This window comes from Xiphophorus hellerii, chromosome 13 (genome assembly GCF_003331165.1).
Source record: "Xiphophorus hellerii strain 12219 chromosome 13, Xiphophorus_hellerii-4.1, whole genome shotgun sequence".
NCBI classification, from domain to species: domain Eukaryota; kingdom Metazoa; phylum Chordata; class Actinopteri; order Cyprinodontiformes; family Poeciliidae; genus Xiphophorus; species Xiphophorus hellerii.
This window is the reverse complement of record NC_045684.1, coordinates 26,972,009-26,998,008: the sequence shown is the minus strand read 5'-3', so window position 1 is coordinate 26,998,008 and position 26,000 is coordinate 26,972,009. Positions and strand designations below refer to the sequence as shown.

Here is a 26,000-nt window from a genome sequence, read left to right as displayed (position 1 = left end):
TAACTGCAAATGGTTTTCCCCACTGCGCTGCAAAAGTTCCCCTCCAGTCATGGCTACCTTAGTTTAGCTATGACTAGCTAGCCACAGCTAATCTGTAGTTTAGCCAAATAAGGTTTAGCTAGTCATGGCTTTGTCATGACTTCCTTTTTGTTAAGGAAGGAGGACAGAGGCTGCTAAAGTCCTTTTAACTCAAGTCCTTTGTTAAGAAGGACTAAAGTAAGAGTTGTATCTAAGCAGAGTAAATTAGTTAGGATAAAACTATTTTCTGATAGTGTACTGTATTGTATTTAGGGTTAGGGTCTAGCAAGATTTAATGCTCTAAACTGCTTGAGTGTAAACAGACCATTAAGACTGTGAGATAAACATTTGCTTTCTAAGATTAATGACAGGTAAAGTAATTTCCTTCATTTAAAGTGTGCTTACTATCTTGTCCTCCCTTCTAACTAAATATTATATAGTCCCTAAGACATACAGAAAATGAACTTCAGGTATCTGAATGGGCACAAAGGGAAGGAACTTCCCCCATGCATGGGGGCCACTCACTTCTGCCCCCATGCAGAAGTGAGTGGCCTTTGCTTTCTTGTGAATGTGTTGGGAAAACTCACCCGTGATTGTGGATAACTTTGATTTTGCCTCAAAGTTTGTATAGTTTTTACATAAAAATGTAGTCTTTATTATTGTGTTGGATGGTTTTTATAAAATAGCTTATTTTGAATTACAAAACATTAGTTCATCTTATTGTCTGCAGTTCAACATACAATAGTTAATAAGGAAGAGAACAGCTGTAGGAATAATTTGACCACAGTGACAAACTCACACAAATAAATGGTGTCTTATTTATTATATTTTCCATATTAACTTTAAGAGTACTTTTCTGCACCCACTGAATGTTTGTATTGACAAAAACATGCATGTTAGTTATTTTTTATTGGCGAAGCACTCGCTTTTAACTGTAGCACAAGCATTACAGAGATGTCAGAGAAATATTTTTATAACCACACCACCAGAGAAAATGAAGTAATGAAAGATCCATCCATCCATTTTCTAACACCCTTGTCCATAGTGGGGTCAGGAGGGGTGCTGGTGTCTATCTCCAGCTAACGTTCTGGGCGAGAGGTGGAGTCACCCTGGACAGGTTGCCAATCTGTCGCAGGGCAACACAGAGCCGGAGTACCCGGAGAGAACCCACGCATGCACAGGGAGAACATGCAAACTTCGTGCAGAAAGACCCCGGGCCGGGAATCGAACCCAGGATCTTCTTGCTGCAGTGCTACCAACTGTGCCACTGTGCAGCCCAATAATGAAAGATGTACTTTATAAATGTAAGTATATTGCATAATCTTGCAGTGTCTAAGCTGCTAGTACTCAACAGCTACAGTGAGGCTTAGAGCAACAACATCAGCTTCCATCTTTATATAACATGATGCGACAAGCTCATTTTCCTCTTTGTTGCACTCCATTTCATTTGATTTCACAGCCAGAGGCTTTCGTGCTCCATCTAATGCTGAGAGGGAGCTGCTGAGGTTTGGGCGATTGATTTTACTGCTCCCTCACTGCGTGGGATAGCTCAGGACTGCAAAGCTCTTTGACTGTTTTTCTGTCATTTAAAACAAAAGATCCATCCTAATAATCTGCAGCTCATTAATGCAACAATCTTTATTTTCTTTAATAAAAAAAGTTAAACATGATGACTTCAGCTATGCAGAGTATATACTGTGTGTAATATATTCATAGTATATGTGTATTCCGTTAATGGGCATACATGTTTGGTTACTTTCAAATAAATCTACTGAGAGATTTGTTGTTGTTATTTTAACTATTTATTTTATATGCTGTTAATAATAATAACAATAATAATAATAATAATAATAATAATAATAATAATAATAATAATAATAATAATTCTGTGAGATGAGAAAACTTTGTCGAGAAAAGAGGATATGAGTCCCAAGAGCAGGTAAAATTCGTATCTGTCTTCTTCATGAAACATGGGAAAAGTGTGTTTCTTGTATGTAATGGAAAAGGCCACTAGATGGCGCTGATGAATAGATTTTATTTTTTTTTTTTTCTCCAGCTGAACCTGAATCTTATGAAAACATTTGTGCAAACTTTACCAGTTTCACAGTGCCTTAGTTTAGCTATGTTTATCATCCTATTGAACTAATATTAGTTGTGGAGTTTTTTTAAGTGATATTTGGGTTCATAAAAATCTCGCGATAACTTGCCGCTGTTACTCTCTTGAGCGCGTACGCATTTTTGCTTTGACGGTCTCGTGTGAATCACGTCCTTTACGTACAGCGATTGGCGTAGTGCAAGCGTGCCACTCATACTGGTTCAGTGAGTTATTGGGAGTGTTTTTTTCTTTCAGAGGGAATGTCAAGCTCAGAAGTCCTGGTTGGTGAAGTGGAGGGGAACGGCGACATAATGGGTGAGTTTTCTCAGCTTTGGGAAGCTGTTTTTTTGCCCTAGAGCTTTGTTTAGGACTGACTTTTTGGTAGTGCCTGTCTCTTTAGCGAACTGTTTCCTAACTTCGTTGAACAAAATGCTGGAGAATACATGTTAGTTGTCGTTACTTCAGCTTAATGCTGTTGAACAGACATGTTAGTGAGACATGTATAAATGATTGGCATGTATAGCTGTTTGGCAACATGTCAGAAGCAGTTTCCTGCCGCTCTGTCTTCATGAAACAGCTCCGTCACTTCTTTTTAGACCTTAAATAATCGGAATTCACACGAACCGTCCATTCAGAAGTATTGTTTTCCTTCTGAGTAATACTTCAGAACAAGGCCCATTCGTTGGAAATAAAGTCAAACCGGACCTAATAATTGAGAAGAGCTGTCAGGATCCACAGACAACGTTTAGCAACGTGCGGAAGCGGCGTTGTTCTCAGCGGTATCTGTGTCTAATGCTTTGATCCAGAGGCTGTTCTAGGATCCTTAAACACTGGGGGCTAAGCCCACCCATGAAACACTTGAATACCATACTATTGCCCATTTACGGTTTTTCTTTTTGTTTTGTTTGAGATCATCAAACTTTTTTTTTATTAGCAGGTGAAGGTAACTTAAGTATTTAGAAATTTCAGATTTCAAGTGGTTTGTTCTTGCTTGCTCTGTTGTGAAAGTGTAAAAGCTTGTACAAGTCGATCTTTCTATCAAGTGTTTTTGAATTGGAAACAGTTTTTTTGTATAACTGTGGGGTAATTTTGGTCTAAAACTATTCTTTTTTGCAGAATTGTTTTAATTCAGCAGCATTGAAGGGTTCTCAAGTATGATATGCCTGCTAAGGTCAACATCTCAATTAGGTTAAAGTTAGGACTTTAAGTAGGCCTGTTCATGACCTGCATTCCTTTCTTATATATTCAGTTTTACCTGGATCAGACTTCTATGGTGAATAAGTTCTGACTTTGCAAACATTTACTTGTTTATTACAGCCATGCGTAGCGTCATCTAATGTAGTTACGCTTTGTGTAGCCTGATTGAATCACTGCAGGAAACATGACTAATTTGTATTTTTAATTTTTTTTGTTTTGTTTTTGTGAAATTTTATAACTTGGCTCAAAATTTGCATGACAGTTGGATGGAAATTGTTTCATGTTCCTAACCAGATGAACACAATTCTGAAATTTAGGTGTTGAGAAAACTTCATACCTGGTAGAGCAGGTGTAGTTTACCCATCTGATGGACAGTGTCTATTGGATGGATTGCATTTGGTTTCCATTTAGTTCAAATTCAGTGACTAGGAACACTTACGCTGTGGTGTTCAGGAGTCCCTCAAGAATGCCGGTTTTGCTTTGAGCAAAAAAAAAAAAAGCATTTGATTATAATTATTTGTCTTTTGTCTCTTATATTTTTACTGCTGTGGTATTAACATGGTTGCTTGTAAGTGGCCGTGTTGACTAAGCATCGCCCATCAGATGGCTTCCTTCCTGTTCTGCATAATATCCATCTACCTATTGCCGTCCATGTCTTCTTTGTGAAGCACCTACACATTGCTAAACATGCTAACTCCTGATAGCGCTCGCCACCATGAAGCAAGACAATTCAAAGAAACCATGACATCTTTTGTTTGCAGACGTATGGTACTAGAGAAGCACCAGACATTCATTTAACAAGTGCAGCCGCCCTGCTGGTTATAGATAGTGAAATGTAGAATTTGTCAGTGTGTGGTGTGAAACCATGTGGAGAGACAGGTCAGTCTGCTGCACTGGGGCAAGTCTCTGTGATGTCAGGTGCATTACTCAATTGACAGGAACAAAAGTTTCTGTTTTTGTTTAAAGACAATGACACTGATTCATTAAATGATTCAGTTAAAATGCTGTTAGGAGAAAAGAGAAAGAGCAGTTCTGAGACACAGCATGGAGGAGAATAAATACCCAGTTATATCATGGAAAACAGAGCTGGATCCAAGCAGCATGCTGTGTGTGTCTGTGTGTGTGTCTACTGTATAGAGAGACTGACAATGCAGATGGATAGGTCAGGCCGCCTGCCAGCTACACATGGAGTATCAGGTGACACGGCAGGCTAATGCCAAGAGGAGGTGGTGGCTGAGTCGGGTCCGCTGAGCTGGGTTGGGTCCCTGCTCTGATTGTTGGAGTGTAGTCATGTCTCTGTGCATCAGAGATAATTTCTTCTGTCTCTACATGCAGTAACAGGATGGTTCACATCTACATTAGATTTCCTCCACCCAGCAGATCTAAAGCAGGCTTAGCAGATCAGAGAGTTGTTTACAGTTGTTATATTTTTAATCTTGTTAAATTGGAATTCAGTCCAGTGTTTAGCTCCAGTTTTGCCATAGCAATGTTAGCTCCTGTGGAAAAGGGTCCTGATGGTCACATGTTTGATCAGACTCATCCAGCCCAGCATGATGATCTGTGGCTGACAGCAGCAACGCGATGCTCATCCTGGTTCATTCTGCAACACCCAGCAGTTGAGACACAACAACACTGGGAGTGTTGGAGCCTTTTGATGAATCATGCCAGAATAATGAGAGAAATGGTTTTGGTATGCAAACACGAGTGACATGTTTTACAGGTCTGTGGATCTCTGCAAGGCACAACACTTTACCTAATTATAGCTCCAAACACCGGCTGGGGTGTGGATCATGTTCTCCTTATTTCTGGTCATGTTTGGATTTCTTTATAGCTTTGACTTACAATTATTTTAGTAATAGTTGATTCTATTGGATAGTTTGATGGTTAATTGATTAACTTGGATAAAAATTTGGCTTTTCCATTTAACTGTCTTATTTCATACAACATTAGAAATATGTAAAAATGCAAATAAACAAATAATTTAATTCCACATGTAATAAGAAAATAAATATTTTACTAGGCATAGAATGCTGTTACATTATTCAATGCAATATTGAGCTAATAGACCTTTCCTGTTTTATCCACAGTTTTCCCTCAACACCATTTTTTAAAATATATTTTGAAGCACTTCTGAGGTAAAACCTGAAACTGCTGCTTTGCAAGTTACTCAACAAGTTGTTGCTAGGTAACCAAAGAGTGCATAAGTTAGTTGATGCCACTTTCTTAGTTGGCAGTGAGAGGTTGACCAGCTAAAGTCTGTTTTTGCCTGCATCCCCCAGAATGCTGTGCATTTCTGGATCAGAGTTCAGTCAATATCCTGTATATTAAATGTTCTATGTATTGCGATATATATTTTTATTGATTTATTGTCCAGCCCTATCTTTGGGGATATTTCCTGCCCCAGGACAGGCTCAGGATATCCGAAGTCTGCTGTAGGAAATTCATCAAATAAATTTCCTGGAGAATCTCCTGTTTTTATTCCCATGTTAGGATGAAAATCCAGTTGAGGAATTCTGGGTGGTTCTTTGGAGCAGAGTGTGTTGGATGGGCTGAGAGGTTTGGATGAACCTCCAGAGCAGGAGGATGTGTGGAATGCTGGAGCTGTGTCAGGGTCGTGGGAAGCTGGTTGGCGTGTGTGAGAGAATCTCTCTCCTCTCTGCTGCAGCTCACTGCTCTCTGGACCTGAACCCAGGCAGACTCAGACTCAGGCTTCCGGGACTGCCTTCCCACATAGTTTCCACTTCTTCAGCAGAGTGCACCTTGCTTTACGGCCTCAACGCCTTCCTGCGCTGATTTAATTTTTGTGGTAAAATCTTAGCTCAGGAGCATGTCCCTCCTGTAAGCACCATGTGTTCCTCTGGTTAACATGGTAGTGGGAGCTGCTGATGCTGTGCAGCGCTGCTGAAACAAACACAGTCAGCTCAAAACACTTCTCTGTCTGGGATGACATTCACCAAACTCACTCATTCACCAAGCTCACTCATTTACCAAGCTCACTCATTTACCAATGGTTACAGACAGCAGCTTGCTGCGCTGCAGATGTGGAGGCTTCTCATCAAACACTTTGTGAATGTAAACGGAACTTTTCAGTCATGTTAGTTGTAAGAGAACATACTGTGTCTTCATTCTTATTTTTTGTAGAAATATGCTTCTCTCTGCGGTATTTGCATGCAGTTTCAGTTTAAACTATGAGCAACGAACAGGAAGCAGTGTGGAGAGGGCCACAGTTAGCACTTTGAAGCTGTCAGGTAGAACGGCTGTTCTAAAAGTGGTTGAGTTTCAATTTAGAAACCAGTTAAAAGTCTTTCAGTCATGCAAAATTACCAGAAACCAAAGTACTTCATTTAATTCAGTGTGAATGTGTGTCATCCTTTTTTTATAGCTGTGATACCAGAACAAGACATTTTATGTTTTATCTTAGAGCTACATTCATATAATAGTTCTAAATGCAGTGCCATATTTATATATACAATATGAAGTTTTGTTGCATTTAGAAACTAATCTAGAATATTCCATAGTATCTTGCTCACCAGTCTCTGCTCTAACAAGTCAAAGGAATGCTCAGTAGGACCACAGGGAGGAAGTGGAGGAGCTTTATCTGTCTCATACTGTCATAACATTGTGTCAGTTTAACTAGTATGTAAAAAAAAAAAAAGGAAAGGAATAAAAAAATTTTTTGCTACATACTTCAAATCCTGTAGAAATATTCATAAGTGCTCATAGAGATTAAGGATAAAAGACGATTTGTTGCCCTAATTCTTTCCTTTATTCTTGTTTTTATGTGTCCTGGATCTGCCACCTTCATTGCTGCCTTGCTCTCCATCCATCCATCCAACCAGCTGTAAGTACATCACTCTTGTTTCAGTGAGATCAAAGATCACCTGCCCCAAAACTACTTTGTAAAAGTTTTCAAATGTTATGATGGATAGAAAAGAATACATGGTTTTAGTGTTTTGTTGTTGTTGTCTTTTGGTAAAGAAACATTGAAAAGTGTGGCATGTATTTGTATTTATCCAATTTTACTCATTATTAAAAGTCCAGTGCAATTGACTCCCAATAAGTAAATAGTCTAACTGGATACAATTTAATTACAGTACAAACTCATCTGTTCTGTTTCTGACCTCAGATGTTTGTTAGAGAACATCAGAGGACAAACGGAACCATAGAGACCAAGTACCCTGCACACATATAGAGAAGTTTAAAGCAGCGTTGGGTGTTAAACAACATTCCAGGCTCAGAACATGTCTGATCAGTCAACCATCCATGGAGGGAGGATGGACCACCTGCATATCTGCAAAGATAATGACGTCCACCTATACTGACAGGCTGGACAAGGAGAGCATTAATGAGGGAAGTGGACAATGTGATGTGATTAGGCCTGTCGCGATAAACGGTAAATCAATTAATCGTACGATAAATTAAAACTATCGACATCATTTTAATTATCGGCATTATCGTCTCTTCCGGCCCTTTTCTCTTTCTGTTGATGACACCGAATGAAAAAAGGCTCAACTCCAGTGCTCTCCATAGACTCCCCCCTTCCTCGTTTTACTTAGTGTAAAGCCCACATGACCGGCCCATTTTCAAAACCTGACAGACCACACATTAGCCGACAGAAATCCTAGGTATAACGGTTCGATCGGGTTCGTTCCTGCCGTATGGTGTCCAACAATGGGCACAAAATAATGGCTACAAGTCCAGTGAACTAATTTTAAAACCAGGCATTAATCAATGCTTTACTACAATCTACCTGCAATGCATGTAGCTAGTGTCAGTGTAAAGTCCTGACTGAATGAAAATCATTAGAACATATTTACGTCACGTTAACAAAGAACAGCTGAAAAGTTACCGGGTTTATCAACTGCGGTAGCAATTTTGCTCCAACTCCTCCCCTTGTCATTTCTATATTCTTTGCATGTTGGACTTCGGGTTGCGCCGTATCAGCTGTTTGGGATTCCCCTCCGTAATTTCCCCTCAGAAAGCGTGGAGGAGAATCCGGGCTTTCTGATTGATTCAACAGGCTGCGTTAACGCTCTCAGTCGAGGAAAACCCCTGATTTAGATCGGAGCGGCAACGACGATCTACCGTAACCCACCACACAATCTTAGAAAGACCAACGTTCTAAGATTGTCGTAAGGGGAAAAATAGGAGCAAAAAACCTGTAGTGTGAACTATTGCATCAGGTAGTCGATGTGCCCATCTTCTCTATTTAAATCTAATTATTACTGAAGGGCAACATAGTATACAGACTTCATAATCTGCACTCTTTTGGTTGAATGCAGTATTTATTTCCACTTTGGCTTTATGTTATTTAGTTTTTTTTTTTCAAGTGAGTTTTTGGTTAATGGAGACTGAGAATCCATTTTTTTTGTTTTTGGTTGTTTTGTTTATTTTGTTTATCAGTTCCAGTGTTTAGTGTTCTTTTGAAAATAAAGTGTATCTATCTTTGGCAGGAAATCACACGCATTATTACGTAATTTCCATTAAATCAGTGTAAAATGGTCTTCAAACAATATTATCGTTTATCGCAATAATTTTTGAGACAATTAATCGTTGAGCAAAATTTGCTATCGTGACAGGCCTAGATGTGATGCTGGTCATCTGTCCATCACATGTCCGCAAACATGTGGAAAAACATCCTGGTCAAATGAAACTAAAATGGAACTTTTTGGCCAACATGCAGCTCCATGAGGAGGAAACCCAACACTGTTTAACACCCTGAAAACATCACCAAATAACCAAGCATCATGCTTGGGGAAGGGACAAGAAAGCTGGACAGTGTTGACAGGAAGGAGCTAAATACAGGATAATCATTGAAGAGAACTGCTTAGAGACTGGGTCAGAGGTTCACCTTCCAACAGGACCACCAGCCACAGAAACACTGGCATGGTTCAGGTCCATCCTGTGTTAGAATGGCCCAGTCAAAGTTCAAACCTAAATCTAACTGGGAGTCAATGGAAAAGACCTTGATTCTTACAGACATCCAACCTAAGATTGAGCTATCTTAGGTTGCTCAATCTAAGATAGAGCAACCTGCTCATTTTTCTCATTTGCTAAGAAAAATGAGCAAAGGTTTTGGTCTCCTGATGTGCTAAGCTAGCAGAAAAATAACCCCAAACCTTTGTAGATGTCATTTTTGCAAAAGTTGTTCATGTAATATATGTGCAGAAGGCCTAAATACAAACTCACACCATACTTTTCACATTTCTGTTTGTGACAAATTTATTAAACACCATCATTTTTTTTCTAGTTTGCCATTATCTTCAGCTTTGTGTTGGTCTAAGACCAGGTCTTTACTTATTATTTAACAACTGTACAAAATTAAGTGTCATCTGTATGAAACGCTCCTTGAGATTTTTGAATGTCTGGTCATTTTGTCAACTGTAGTTTTTGGCTTTGGAGAAAAATTGAAATGTATGTGTGTAAATTCAATCTACAGCAACAGAAGAACCTGGAGGGCTACGTGGGTTTTGCTAATCTCCCCAACCAAGTTTACAGGAAGTCAGTGAAGAGAGGCTTTGAGTTCACTCTGATGGTTGTGGGTAAGTACATCTGTATTCATCTGTGTTTGGTTGTCTACATGTTTCAACCAAACAAAATAATGTCACAGAAGGGTTTGGGTTTATTGTGCCATATCATTCTATATGATTATGCAACACTAACAGCTGCAAACAGAAGGTCAGCCTGTGGCTCAAGTAATAACCTTTGCAGCTGTTGTTCCCCACAGACTAGGGCTGGGCCATATGACCTATGACAATATCATGATATATTGAGCAGTTCGCCTCGATAATGATAAATGGACAATAACACATGGTGCTCATTTGGTGAACATAAGCCACGCCCCTTTGGCCTGTCACAATAATCAATAAATCAATTAATTGTTTGCATTCTGAATAATTTCCGATTTGTTGTTCCTCTTTTTTCTCTCTTTCTACCAAAAATTGGATGATAAAAGTCTTCAGTTTGGTGCTTTGGTCTCAACTAGCCCTTTTTTGATGGACAGTTTTGTTTACAAAAACTTCAAAAATCATTTTATCTGTTTTTTTGTTTGTTTATTTTGGACATTTAAAATGTCTTCCAGTGTTAAATGATCATTAGAATTTAAAGTTTACTGATCTTTTAGAATGTGTTCTTGCATTATTATTTTGCCATTACCGTTATGTTTCTTAAAAATGGTCTACAAACAACAAGATTATCATTTATCTCAATAACTTCTGGAACAATTTAGCATCCAGCAAAGTTTATCATGACAGGCCTTACTTACTTTTCAAAATAAAAACTCGCGTCATCAACTTTGCAGCAGCTTGGTCATAGAAAGTCATTCCAAAAAGGTCTCTATTAATTATTCTTGAGCTAATCTGAAGACTGCATGGAGGTTGGAGGACAGTAGCAGCTGACCTGTGTACTGACCACTCTCTGGTTTTACATGGCCGACCAGCTGATGGCTGAGTGCCTGTTGCTTCCACTCACCTCTACTTTGTTATAGTGTAGCTAACAGCTGACTGTGGAGTATTTGGTAGTGAGGAAGGCTTAATACTGGACTTATTGTACGCATCTCATGCAGTGACATGCGGTGAGGTTCGTAGCTGGTGAGGCACTGACTTAATCAGAATCAGGTTTACAAAGATAGACCCCCTGCATGTTATTGTCTACATACGGAAATTTCGCTCATGCGCACAGCGCTGGAGGGTAGAAAAACTATTTTACATGCACTGCCGCCGTAGAATAATCCCGTTAACTCAATGAAACTTGGAAATGTAGGTGTTATTAATTTCGTACTACGCTCTACAAAGTACTACAATTCAAAACCACTTCTTTCTCGCTCTCTGTGTCTGCCAAGCCACAAGCAGACTCGTTGCCATAGCAACTGACAACAACGCCACTTTATGTTTCAGAATTCAACACCAAAAAACACTCAAGTATTTCCCACACAAAGAACAGAACATTCAGTCCGTTTCAGTATTATGGTTTTAGGCTTAATGTGTTTTTTTGTTTGTTTTTTTTTGGGGGGGGGGGGTGATTATTAATAAGTGATCACTGTGGTAGATTATAGCTACCGCTGCTATTATTGGCTAATCGAACACAGCAGTTTGTGGGTTGTTGCTTTTCTGCATTCTTTACACATGCAAACTGTAGCCCACAAAATGTGTATTTCATTAATAAACTAAACAAAAGAAATTTTGTTGCCGTCTTACCTTTACTTATAAATGAAGTCAATGCGCCGCTCATTCTGCATAAAAATATCTGACTCTTACTCTGCAGCCGTGGAGTCATAAGACCAATGTCTGGGATCATGAGCGCCCCCTGCCATGAGGCAGGAGAACTGCCTGCCTCACCTCGAATCTGTTCTCTGTCGTTTCTGATCGCTGCTCAGCACACGAAACACGTTACACACACAGTTGGTGACAGAAAACACTGTACATTATATACATAAGCTAAATTATGGAAAATCAGGTCATATATTAAATGTTCTTTAACCATTTTATTGGCGACGTACAGACAGGAGGAACATGCTCTCATCAAATGGCAGCCAGCACAGTTAGCGAGAGGTTACACAATCCAAGGCTCGGCTCAACTCGCTGCTGCCTCATCAGCTGCGCCTCTGAGCATTTGAATGGGAAATTGCAAAAATTCAGCAAATTTGAAGAAAAAATTATCAAAATTGGTTAAGCTAAATGAAAAATAAATATTTTATAGTACAAACCACCGGGTGATTATAGCAATATAAATGATCTTATATTCTAAGATATATTCTATCTTAGATCTAAGTCTGCCTCACCTGCCTCCCCTGACCGCACTTTACTGATCTCATGGTACCATGGACTCATTCTTTCACAGATGATAGTGGAAGCAGGCTGTAGGTCTAGATGCTGGATTTTCTTCACCTGGACTGGAACACCTGAAATCAGTGATTTGGAGGACTGACCCAACAGAATTTTTTATTATTAAAAGTAACATATGTGCCATTGATCCAAGTCTGAATACAGCTTAGTATGTGTCAGGTGGAAATGCTAATGTAATTTTACTTTGCAAAAGACAACACCATCTGTCAACAATGATGTTTGTTGAACCCACTCTTTTCTGTCTCTGTGTGTGGGCATGTGTGGGGGGGTGTATGTGTGTGGGTGTGGTGTTGTTTTTGAGACACTGTGTCGACCATTTTCCTAACAAATTCCACGTTGTGGGGACTCTTATTTGCTTTATTGCTTTATTTAGTGCTTTATTTGGATTAGAGGTTAGGTTTAGGACTGAGGTCTGAACTGAGTTTAGGTCAGGCTTAGGGTTGGGCGTGTACTGGTAATGGTTGGGGTTTAGGGTAAGAGTCAGGCTTAGGTTGTAGAAATGATACAAAGTCAATGCAAAGTTCTTGTGATTATAGAAAGACGTGTGTGTGTGTGTGTGTGTTTTGTGTATGTGATTATCCGTCTCATTTAAATTATATAGAGGGAGGAGACTTCCTGTCATTCCATTCATGCCCTGAAAGTCAACGCCTGGTCAGCTTATTCAACAGGAGGTCCTCCTGTCTGGCCTTTCCTTTCTCTCCTGTTGTATGCTGCTACCTGAACAGGAAACGGCACCGAATGGCCACACGATGTCACATCCTGTGCTAAAGGCCCAGGAGTTCCAGTAGCTTGTTGCCTCAGGGTTAAGAATCTGGTCTCAGTGGAACTCATTCCTCTGTTTGTGCATGTAGCTCTGGAGTTTCCCCTGCTGCTCTCTCAGGAAACATGTTATTATTTTATGAGCAGTATGTAATATGAACAGCAGAGTTATTAGAAAAGCCATTGAAGGAGCTGATGTTCCTGAACATCAGCTCTGATGGGACCTGATGGGTGTAGGCTTTATGAGATGTTGTGAAATTCTGAGGAAAATATTCCAGAAATCATATATTGTAGCAAAAACCCACTTCTTGTATCAAGTAAATTTTTTTATACATTTAAAAATTGAGTTTGGTTCTTTCAGTTTTGGGAAAATACTACTGTGAAAGGGACAAAGTTCAGTTTTCTTTCTGAGAAATGTTCTCCAGGCGGCTGCAAAACTAGGAACCTTAGAGTTTAATAATATTAGCAGCTGTTTAACACAGAACCATGAAGCTGCTAGTGCACTATCGTAGAGTCTTCATCTTGAACATGCACTCATTCAGAGTTTCTGAGTTTTCTTCTTTGTTTCATCTTCCAGGTCTATTCCCCTTTACATAGACTGGATTTCTGATCATAACCTTAAATTAGGGCTGGGCAATATGGATTTAAAGTTTTAGCATGATATTTTCTAGTAATATTGTGATAACAATAAAAGTGATGATAAAAGCTATGTATTACATATTTTTTAGCTAATTGTAGGGCTGTGAGTGCATGACACAACAATCACAGCCTCACAAGCACATAAGTCACTCCTGAAAAACATTCCCATTTGAAACATGTTTCTTCAGGACACCAGTCACATAAATAAGTGTGATTTGTGTCACTGAGCTGCACAGAAACTGCATTTAATCATATTGATTCCCTCACTGAACAAACAGAAGACAATAGTAAAATAAAGAATCTTGCAGTTCTCACCAGTCTTTGCAACTTTTCAGGAAATCTGACCAATCACCGTAATGTTTTTTTTACTTCCTTCTTTTCTGACCAATCACTGCAACTTGGCTGAATTTTGACCAATCCCTTTGGCCCCTTCAAATGGAACTTCCCATTTCATTGCCTCTCTTGAAAGCTGAACCTGTGAGATGAAAGCATGAGTGATACTTTTATCTCAAATTTTACTGCTGGAAAAAAGCAAAAACTTTAACTTCTTTTCCTTTTACACTTCGACAATTCCTCGTGATATGCTTTTATTTAGATTAAGGTGCTTTTTCTAGAAGACACTTGAAAATGTTACTTGCATTTTAAATATTAACTATATTAAAATCCTTTTTGGGGGATGGCAGGGGGTTATATGCAGTAATTTAAACTTTTCTGTAAGACCATATTATGGCAAACATAAAGCTTAAAAAATCACTACTTTGACTGCAACTTTTTCAAAGAGATGCTGCAAAATCTGCACTTTTAGACTGCAACAATCTCAAAAACACATTGTGACATCCTGGAGGGAATGACAAAGTCCTGTAGGTGTGCTTAAATGCACTGCTGCTAATAGAACCACTGTTCCAAGCTGTAAGGGTTCCAACATATTTACTCTCTCAGTGCTGGACCTTTGGCTGAGCCAACAAGTGTAAGTGGGACAGAGCCATTTGTTAGTCAAAGTCAATTCTTGGCAGTGATTTTCTATGTTGGCAGAGTCTGACCTAGATGTTGCCCACTTCAGCTGGAGCCTTGTGTGGATTTGGTTCCTAGTTGACAGTTTTGTTACTGCATCACTTAAACAACACAAATTGATGCCTTTGCTGAAAAACTTCAGAGTTTTTCTTGCATATTTTAAATGGAAAGTGGCATTTGTAAATGCAGTTGTGGGGAAAAGGTGACAGCTTACCACGTTAAACACTCTAAAGTTTCCCTTTCATTCACCAGCATACCGTCTTTACATCACCTGCATGTTACAAGCCTAGAAGAGGAATGAATCAAGGCAGTCCCTCCCTTAGGCAGGATTTTCCTACTTTCCCTCCACCATCCTGCTGAATAGCAAACAGGGCTTTGGGATAAACCCACATGGTTTACACAGCTGCTGGAAATTTCCTTTAAAGGAGGCAAGCTGGCTGCGAAGTGAGCCTCGGTCAGCTCTCTGAGACGGCTCCTCCTCCTGCAGGACACAGAGTGATGGGAGAAACTCAAAAACGTTCTTCATATAAAAACTGCAAGTTATAAACTGATGGGGGTCAGCCGGTCGCATGGAGGGCTGTAAAAATGGATCTGCTTCTTAAGCAGTTTTTCTGTTTTATTATTTTGTCTTTCTTAAATATTTCAGATCAACAAACAGATGTTAATATCAAAGAAAGCTAAAAGCAGTTTTCAGATGATCATTTCATTTAGGGTTTATCATTTTTTAACAAAATATATCCATATTAAACTGACCCTACCAGAAGGAGTTAATATTTCATAAATTTACCACCTCAGTGTTGGAGGACATCTGGCATTTTTGATGCAAAAGTCAGACTTTATAATATCAGTGAATATCTCAGTTGTGGATTTATGCCTCTAATCATGGAAGATGATCCTTTTTTTCATTTTAAATTTTATACCTTTTCACCAACAGAGAATATTAAATTTCTTTCTTGTACAAATATAAAATTACTTTTGATTTCTTTTCTTTTTTTATATAGTATGCAGACTTCATCATCTATACTCTGTTGGTTGAAATTTTATTTCCACTTTGGTTTTATGTTGTGCTTAGTTTTAATTCAAGTGCATCTTTTGTTAATGGAGACTGAGAGACCATTTTATTTTTGTTTTTGGTTGTTTTGTTAATTTTGTTTACAGTTCCAGTGTTAAGTGTTGTTTTGAAAATAACGTGTATTTATTTTTGGCAGGATGTGCTGTCATGACATTATGTCATTACCATTACATCAGTTTAAAACGGTCTTCAAACAATATTGTTGTTTATCGCAATAATTTTGGGACAATTAATTGCTCAGCAAACTTAGTTAGGCCTAATAAGAGCTCAATGAAACTAACCTCCTCACATCTATTTCATCTCTGCTGCATGAAGACTCCCTGGGAACTCCACCTGTATGATTGTTGGAACCAAACATTTTCAAAAGCTGGGTAAAGCTATGGTAACCATAGAACTGTGCAAATTGAAATTACAAAGATAAAACTACTTATTTGAAACATGGCAGTTTAGCAAAACTTAGCTTTTTTCTAAGTTTTTACAATAGGATGAGGTGGTTTTTCAGCCATATCAAAAATAGGTATTTCACAATACTGCAATGGAAACTTTTTTTTTTCACATCACACGAGTCACATGATCAACCGCTGGATGTCACTACTGGCAGAAACAATAAAGATGACAGGAAGTAGTATTAGGATGATGTTTTTTTTTTTGTTTTTTTCGGACGATCTGCTGCTGGCTCCATCAGAGCTCTCACAGCATCACAGTTCATAAAAAGTTGCGTGTCATTAAAACATGTTGAATCTATAATTTTTCTGTATAATCATCAACTACAATTTCCCAACATGTAGCTTCTCCCAACTATAAGAGGCTTGTTGCTCCAACCCCTGAATAAAACGCCGACATCTCCTCTGATTGGCTGATTGATGATGAGCGCTAACACCATGATGAATTATGAATATATCTGAAGTAACAGTTTACATCCGTCACTGCCATGGGTTTAATAACTTATCATATGAACAAGCTTATTTGTATGGGATTCTAATCAGATTTCGTTTTTAATGGAAACACCACAATTACTCGGCTAATGTTGAAAAAACACAAAAATTTACACACATTTGTACTGGAAACATTACTATTTTTAGACATTTAATTCATTTTTCTCCAACACAAAGTGTCTCTTTGGTCCTGTATCAGTCCACAGTGTAAAGCATGTGTAAAGTCAGACATAGTTTAGTCATTTTGATGGTTTGATCAGTAGCCAGTTGTCATTTCTGAGCCACTCTGCTGGAAGATAAATGTGACTGCCCTTTCTGGAAAGTATTTCTAACTCTGGACTGGTTAAAGAAAGATTCCTTTGTTTTTGTTTTTTTTGTCTTCTTCCCATTTATTTTCACTGTTCATAGGGTGTTGATGGGCTGAGCTGCTGGCAGCTGTGGCCCCTGTTGGCCTCAGACTGACCACTTGTAAAGGTCAGCAGCAGCCTGTTGGCTCCCAGGCCAGGCTGCTTTCTGGCTGCTCCTCCGCTCACAGTAGAGCTTTTGTTTAGCAGCTCGCCCTGCGCTCCACCCAGGACGCCCTGCTGAGGCTGTTGGCTTACCACCGCCATGCTCTCCGGGTTTTATGTGTCACTGTGTTTATCTCCACCGCAGCTGCTTCAAAATATTATGCATCCGATCATACTCTGTCCCCTAATATACTTCAGACAGCTAGCAGATTGTGGGATCGTCTCTCTGCGACTGACTCCTCCCTCTCCCTGAGATTCTCCGACTAGATTGCTGAAATGTGAACAGGAAAATAATTTGCTCACAGACAGCCCTTCCATCCTGTCTGTCTTTTCCTCGCCTAATGTTATCAGTTGCTTATTTAAGAAGTAGGAGAGGTGGGGGGGCAGAGAGGGGTCATTTCCTGTGTGAATCTGAAACATGTGAAGAATGTCTGGCTGCAGAAGACTGCAGCAGAAATGGAGATGATAAACATCTGCAGATTGTGTCAGTTTGGCCTGAAGAAGGCGATTAGAAACCCAGTAGAGCATTCTTCTGTTCCCTCCCAACCAAACCAGTCACTCTGTCCCTGTTCTTTGTCTTGCAGGAGAATCTGGCCTGGGGAAGTCCACGCTGATCAACTCGCTCTTTCTCACCGACCTGTACTCCCCAGAATACCCCGGTCCTTCCCACAGGATCAAAAAAACTGTCCAGGTAGAGACACTCATGGAGGGCTGCTGTCCACTTGTCTCTGTCTCACCCACTGCAGTATTGTCATTCTATCTGTCTCTCTGGATTTATGTTGTCATGATAATGAAACATTGCAGTTTTATTATATGAAGCTAAAGATTAAAGAGGTTTGCTTTACTCTGACACTAGACTGTATCAGTATCCAACCTGGTTGCTATGGTAACAGCAAGGCACATATCTATTGCAACAGACAAGATTGAGGCAATATTTTCCAATAACATTTTCATTATGATTTTCTAATGTCCTGCAGCCCTACTGGGCAACATAATAATTAATAAGATGAGGCTGATGCAGACTGGAAATATTTGCATGTATTCCAGGTTATAACCTGTCTGTATTATATTGAGTCAGGCTTTCTTCTGCAAAAAAATGTTATTGATTTTGATTTCTCATCGAAGCTTTCCCATCAAAAGTCTGAATATTATTTCTGAACATGAAGTTCTAAAAACACTGACTGCATTATTAAAGGATAGCTGCAGCTATAAAGAACGAGGAGACGGTTTGTGTAATCTCTGCATAATTATTGTCAGGGCCAAGACCGCAGCCACTTAATCTCATTTGTGGCCATAATTGAAGTCTAAAGTTTGGAACTAAACGTACCCAGATGTGTTGTCGTTTGAGCTGCAAAGTATAAGTGTCACATGTGTCTCTTGATTGGATTCTGAAATAAATCTATAGGCAAACCAACATGTTTATTGGAAAATGAATAAGATGTTTGTTGCAACAGTTAGAAGCTAATTGTTGGTCTTGATTTTTATTTTTTTTTACCATCAGATTATTGGTTAAAAACGGATTCAGATGAGAAGAATATAAATTGATATCCAGTACCACGGAGTCTTGCACAAAATACAGTTAATATTCATGTAAACCTTTAATAAAGGGTATTTTCTGTTTGATATTAATTGCGATTAAACATTTCCTTTTCAGATCAGTTAGAATTACTAAATGCTTTCCTTTTTTTTTTTTTACCACTCTTGGTTTTTGATAGAATTCCCTTCACACTGTTTGACTTAGGTCACGTTTACTGGTTTCCTTCCACAAAGTTCTCCCAATAGTTTGCTGGAATTTTGTCCCATTCCCCCTGACAGAACAGGTTAGCAGCCCTCACACCTTCTCACACATTTTCTATAATCCAGAGATCAGGACTTTGTAACGTTCATTCTAAAACATGGACTTTACTGTGCATAAGCCCCTCACTAAGTGATCTGGTGTGATGCTGAGTACGGTGTCCATTTGGATGACCCATTTGGGTCCACACTTTAACTTCCTTGGTGATGCCTTGAGATAATTTTTCCAACCCCACTCCAGCTTTTTTGTACACTGCACCAGTCCCTCATGCAGCTAAGCATACCTACAACATGATACTGCCACCCCCATACTTCTCAGTTGGAGTGTTCTCAGGCTGCAAACTTCCCCTTTTTTCTTCAGATGTAACAACGGTTGTTATGGCCAAAGCGTTTCATTCTGGTGTCATTAGACTCCAAGACAAATCTCCAAAATAAACCTATTTGTATCTCAGTGTAGTTGAGAATTTTTCCTTGTAAAGAGCTAACATAGAACAACTTTCATTTGACTGCAGTTCTAGGGACAGCATGCGCTCCATTGCCTGCCATCAAGCTAAATGCAGACTATGCAGAGCAGAGCCAATCAGTGGCTTCAATAATGGTACTACTGCAATGAATGAGACACAACACAAACACCACAGGGCCGTGCTGTGCTTCACTGCAGCTTGATTTAACTTATAGATGAACTTGAGGTGTGAGTAGTTTTATTTTCAGTCTGTGAATGTAGTTCAGCAGGAAGGTTGTATGAGGATTTCAACTTTAGGATTCTTAGAATTAGAACCGCAGATGAGCTGTACTTGTGGAGGAACGCAGTTCTCCTCCTGATATCTTGGCTGATTAATGATTTTTAAATGATGTCACAGTGTGTTTCATTTGTTGCTGTGAAATGCTTGCATAGGTGTGCATCCTGTTAAAGCTACGGTATGTAACTTTTCTTAAAAAATAGTTCTTTTTACATTTGTCAAACTGTCACTATGTCATGACAGCAGTAGATAAATAATCTGTGTATGATGAAGGTTTTATGACCTGGTAAGAAAAACCTAGAAGCTGGAAGGTTAGAAATCCTATGCAGATGTTTAGTCTGGTTTAATATTTACTTTCACCCTTCCTGTTGCATCGGATTTTAGTTGGTGATTATTTTAGTTTTAATAGAGAAAGATCAACTTTTTCTCACTTCAGGCAGTTTAAAGATAAACTGCTAAAAAATAACAACTGTTCAGCAATGTGTGTTCACTGTAGAACTCATACTAGTACATCACAGAGAAGAACTAGTTTGGCCACTCAGAACATGGTGGATGCAGGAGATATTCTGAAACAATAACTTGTTTTCATTTTTTATGTGTTGTGGACTTGGGATTTTATGGATAACTTTATCTGATAGCAGTCATATAACATTGCCAGGTTATTAGAGAGCAGTTATCTTCTACAAGATAAATGAATGCTGGATGTAATAGCTGGTTTTTGTTGATGTTTCTCTGCTGATTTTTTGTAATTGAGCCAATTACTGCTCCATGTCAGTGTGTGTGTCGGGCCTCAAACCAAACAAGCTCCTGCCATGACAAGTATATTCTACTGAAGTATATTCTACTTCCAGGAGTTTTCTGTTCAGCAGGAAAGTCCTGCCAAACAGAAGTTTGGCAGGAGGCCTGGATTAAATCCTATTTATTGGCCTCATTTCTCAAAGTGACAAAGATCCATCATACTTTTATATTTCTCTTGACTTCCTTTAAACATCATCTTCAAAACAGTGATGAAAGCAACATCCTCTTCCTGTATTTGCTACACACACAAAGTATGACAAAAATCTTCATTAGTGAGTCTAACTTGACAGGTTAAAGCTTCAGAAGAAAACACAATGAACCCAGAAAACTGCTGTATCTGCTGTTACATCCAACACATGGTTTGTTCAAATTCTCACTCACAGTTACTGTTTGATCGATGGGAGAAAGAACCCCTCAGAGATTTTAATTCAATTTCTCCCACTTCCTCTGGTATATATTTAAAAGTAAAACGCTGAAGTTGTCCTGATTAGGACAAATAAAGGAAGCAACAACGCTTATGAAAGCTGCAAGACTTTCAGTTTTCTGTATATGGTTCTAAATGTCAGAGTTCTGTGTTTTCAAGTGAATCTTTAGGCGATGCTTCTGCTTGCGGTGGCAGATGGAGAGGGATCACTAACAGCCCACACCTGTAGCTTGAACTGCAGCTTCCTGTTGAAGGAGAACAAGTGAAGCAGTTGGTGTAAAGAAGGGGGGGACCTCGCCCTTCTCTGTTCATTCTGATCTTCTACTTTACTCTAAATCTCAGCTAATTCCTGGCAGCATACTGAGGGTCTCTGTCTATCCTCAACCCACTGCTGCTTCCAATTTGTTTACACCCCTGAGCTCTTAAAGGAGATTTAGGATGTGTGCGTGTGTGTGTGTGTAGGGGTGTTCCCACAGACTTTATGCTTCAGGATTCACCCCTTGCTTCAGTCCTTGGGTAATTGGGGGCTTTAAGTGAAGCTTACTGGTAGATCACTGAGATGATTACAACAGAGAACAGACAGCTCTTGTTCTTCAGCTCTCCAGGAACCACAGACTGAAGATTTGGACACATTTGTGGTTCCTTTATTGGCAAAGACTGCTAGAATGTGAGGACACTGTAAGGAATGCAGTTTGTCATATACTAATCCAGTTGAATTTGTTGGGGTGTTAGCTGGACGTGAGAAAACCTGGGTGGGTGTCTTTGTAGTTCCTGTCTAATTTGAGCGCATGAGGCAGGGACTTGGTGATTAGCCAACAAGCTGCCTGGGGAATGAGCACATTCTTGTCCCGCTGACTCACAAACACGTCCTGGGTTCTAGTTCAGGAACTAGTTCACTGAAGAGTTGGGTTCATTTAGCTCAGGACAAGCATGTACAGGTGTGTCATATAGGGGCAGAATCTCTTACTATCTTGCAATTTCATTTTGACTTTTAGGGCAACAATTTGATTCACAATTAATTTTCGAGTCGAAACAATTATTCATAATGATTTATGTTTTAATCTAAAGGTATGAAGTCTTTGTAGTTAGTTAGTTATTCACTAATCATACTTCACGGTTATGATAATTCTTCGTCACAACAGATAAACGTTCAGTATTCATTTCCTGTGTGGATGGAGAACGTCCTGCATGGATAGAAAATGGAAACCAACAACCATTGGGTTTGTTTTATTTTTTAAACATCAATTTTACATTTTAAATTGATTTTTAATTGTAGTAATGAGGATCAGGATTCTTATGTGAATTGATTTATTTATTTTTTGTTTTTGGCATTCCTCCAGTGTCATTGGTCAGAGTACATTCTGTTGTGATGTTAGTCAATGGGGATCCGTTCTTAAGTCAGTGTGTACCAGTTGACTGTACTGGATCCTTGGCATTGTGGGAAATTGTTTGATTTGACGGTTTGATTTGTCTGTGAAGAAAAGCTGAACATTTTGACATGTCCTGAGTCATTTGTACTGACATGTACTGTAGGTAACAGACTGAATCTGTACACTAAGAGCTATGACCTAAAAGCACATGCTCATGGCCAGCTGTATGTATTGATGTCAGGTGTTGAAGGCCCCTCTGAAAGCCACATCTTGCTGCCACCTCCTCCAGGACCACAGAGAAGCTTTTGAACAACTGAGGACATTTTCATTTCCTTTTCTCACTTTTCAGCTCAGCCTTGCTTGTTTGTTTTCACTCTGCCTCAGCTCCAGTTGGGTTGATCTGTTTTTTCTATAGCTCCTACCTGCTGATTCTAATTTTACCTGACTTTCATTTGCCTTTATGATAAAACAGATACATGATTAAAAATCTCTTTTTTGACCTTGAGAAAACAATCACTGCAATCTGGGCTTCATTTATCCTAGCATCTTATATTAGCCATTAGCATGGCTAGCACTAGAAAACCATCAGTCTGTGTGCATTTCCCAGAGAATTGATTCCCTTGTCTCTGCTCTGACAAAATAAAAAGGATAAGACAGAGCAACTTTGCTGAAGTCTGTTCAGCCTTCCTGTTATCTGCCCTCTCACTCTCTCTGAACCAATGAACCGGATGTGGTAGAAAACAATCTTCTTTAACAAAAAAAATCAGAAGTCTTTGTGCTTATTCTGACTTCATCTTTAAACATCTTACTGATACTGAAAACTGAAAACTTTGAGTCTTCAACACTCATTCTAGGAATGTGCATTGAAGAGTGTTGCTTATGGAAGTGACAATAGGAGAATTTCTGGTTTCTTTAGAATGATCTGTAGTGAGACTAGGAGCCCTGGAGACTTTCTGCTCTGAAAAACCTGATAAAGAAATGTAGCTGCCTTGAATAGAGAAAGAAACAATGTTTGGAGCCCAACTGGAAAAATGCAGCTGCTAGAGGCTCCAGGTAGCTGCTTGGCCAGGCTGGTTTGGAAAATACAGTGAAGTATGATTGGAAACCGAGTTTCAACATAGTTTTGCTTTTACTTTAAAATCTGCTCTGATGACCTGATAATCATGTGGTTGGACCACATGCTACATAACTGCATTACTCACCCAACGTCTTGGGAAACTGACCAAATCATCCAAATAGATGTAAAGCAACATAAAGAAGTATTTGATGAATACATGAATGAGTTAGTGGAGTTTTCATTAAACTAAGTGCAACTTCTAACAGATGCCTTGGTTCAGTTTTGGAAATTTAATGTTAAATCAGTAAAGTGTTCTTTACTTTTCTTCTTTGTCTAATATTATGAATAAACCGTTTAGATTCAGCCACATGATGATGCTAATATTAGCTTCCAGTCTGGGACTCTTTCAAAACCTCCAGTTATAAAAGTGACAGCAGATTACATCAGTAGAACTGAGGCTAGCTTAGTGTGGGTGCAGGAGGTGCAGAACATGTTTTCACAGGAAGGAAGTAAAGCATGACTTGGTAGATTGTTTTGCTTCAGAACACATGCTGTCTCACCGGGACAGTCCTTCTCCCCCTGATGCACCTGAGCAGGAAGGCGGATCTGGTCTCCAGCTTTTTCCCATGAGTTCACTGTTTTCACGGGGCGTGTCTGGGGATTGAGTCAGCCCCATTGCGCAGTAGATGGAAGTCTGTTTCAAGCTGTCTCCACAACAATCCTACACACTTACACGACGGTCAACCAGTTAACATCTTCATAGGTCTTTTACTTTGAAACATAATCATTTATGGTTTGTTTTAAATTATACTCTTAAATGAATGCAGTTATTTTTTTGTTTTCTGTTTTTCAGCCTTCCTGGTGGGAATTTTAAATATGAATTGTTGCTTTTTTATTTGAATTAGCGTTAACATTTTATTTGATAGGGTGTGTATAATACTGACATGACACGGTCATAAACATGACGTAACACCTGACATGAACATGAACGAGTGTTTATGAATGTCTATGACTGTTGTCATGAAGTGTCATTCGGTAAATAATGACACTTTTAATGCAAAGTTGCTTTAAAAGCTGCATTGAAAGTCCATTAAAGTGCCAACTTTGCATTATTTTGTAAGTAATGACACTTAGTCGGCACTTCTAATAAAACTGTAATGTGGCTGTTCATTTTGCTCCTTCCTCTCTGAGTGGCTTCTCAGGCTAGGTTGGTATGAGACTGGTTTCACTTCAGTTAGCACCTGTACAAGGTGTAACTTCGTTTTGGTGGTGGTGTATAAATTTCACAGCAGAAGTCATCATCTCTGGGACACATTGGAGTGAAGAAGCATTGTTCTCTTCCTGATAAGCAGTGGCTTTAAGGTGTAGCTCTAAAACGCATCTACAGGTGGGCCGCTTGTTAACTCAAGCATTGTGAATGAACCAATCAGAAGTTTAAAATGCTGTTGCATCATTTGAGTTTACCAAATAGGTATAGTAATAAACTTCTAGCTTTGAAGTAATGAAAAATAATTACTTTAAGTTTGTTTGGGAACCCAAACAAATTTTCATCATCCTATCTCATCTAATTTTTCTTCTGGATCTGTTCAAAAAGAAACAGACTCAAAGAGCTGTCTGAGTCTGAACTTTCACATGTGCTAATTATTTGTTGTGTATATGTGTATATAGAAATCTAATTGACTTAACACTGTAAATACCACCATATTTATGTGTATATTGCATATTTCTTACATTGTTTGCACTGTTGTGAAGCTGGCTTTAATCTCATTGTACATATGTACAGTGACAAACATTAAATTCTAATTCTGACCCGACTGGCTGCATCTTGTCTCTCACTCAGAGGTTTCCTGTTGAAAGCATGAGGGAGGCCGAGGTCGGCTTCAGATCTGCTGATTGAATCAAAGTTGATCTGCTGATCACGAGTTGTGTCTCGACCCCACACTGGTCTGCTGATCAAAGCCCACTCTACCCCTCCAGGCCCCACCTTATTGATGCCTTCAGAGGCATCTTTGTTCTCTTGGTTCTTCCTCGCCAAACAAACATGATCCGTGCTGCTCTTACTTGTTATGGTGTGGATTCTTCCATTGCTTTATGGGAACTTCCATGTTGTGACTGCTCTGTTTGTTTTATCTCCAGTTCTCCTCAGTAAAGTGTTTCTAAATGAGACTCTAACTGACACAAACCCCGTTCCCTACACTTGTTCTTATTGATGACAGGTGGAGCAGTCCCAGGTTCTGATAAAGGAAGGAGGGGTCCACCTTCTGCTGACCATCGTTGACACGCCTGGCTTTGGGGACGCCGTAGACAACAGTAACTGGTGAGCTCATCTATAGGTTACTGTTGATGGCTCCAAAAATATTCATTTTGCTTAATCTTTGCCCCATTTTATCTGGTTTTAGTCACAAACGTTTGTGTATTTTATTTTAATGTTCTGTGATAAAAGGTGAACAGAAATGTGAAGTGGAAGAAAATTTATTTGTGGTTTTCAACATTTTTTACTATAAAACATCTGAAAAAGAGTGTGGGGCATGTTTGCATCAATAAAATCCACTGGCAGGAAGAACTGCCAATAGCAGTTCAGCAGTAGTCATGTAGAGGGACATAGCAAATAAATGACTGGTGCTGTGTCTGGTGAAAACGCTGCACATTACTGACACCATATCCTCATGGTGAAACGTGGTGGTGGCAGCATCATCATGGGGGAAAACTGTTCTTCAGCAGGGAAGCTGGAAAATTGGA

General features: G+C 39.2%; 1 protein-coding gene across 2 annotated transcripts in view; it reads left to right on the top strand.

Moving 5' to 3' along the window:
• Positions 1–2,279: 2,279 nt before the first annotated feature.
• LOC116730802 (septin-7-like) overlaps positions 2,280–26,000 on the top strand; it is a 33,215-nt gene continuing 9,494 nt past the window's right edge. For both annotated transcript variants that reach the window (XM_032580293.1, XM_032580292.1), the window contains exons 1-5: positions 2,280–2,428; positions 2,637–2,638; positions 9,750–9,852; positions 17,663–17,769; positions 25,478–25,578. In XM_032580293.1, the coding sequence (XP_032436184.1) occupies positions 2,374–2,428; positions 2,637–2,638; positions 9,750–9,852; positions 17,663–17,769; positions 25,478–25,578 (368 nt within the window). In that variant the 5' untranslated portion in view covers positions 2,280–2,373. The remainder of the gene's footprint in view (positions 2,429–2,636; positions 2,639–9,749; positions 9,853–17,662; positions 17,770–25,477; positions 25,579–26,000) is intronic.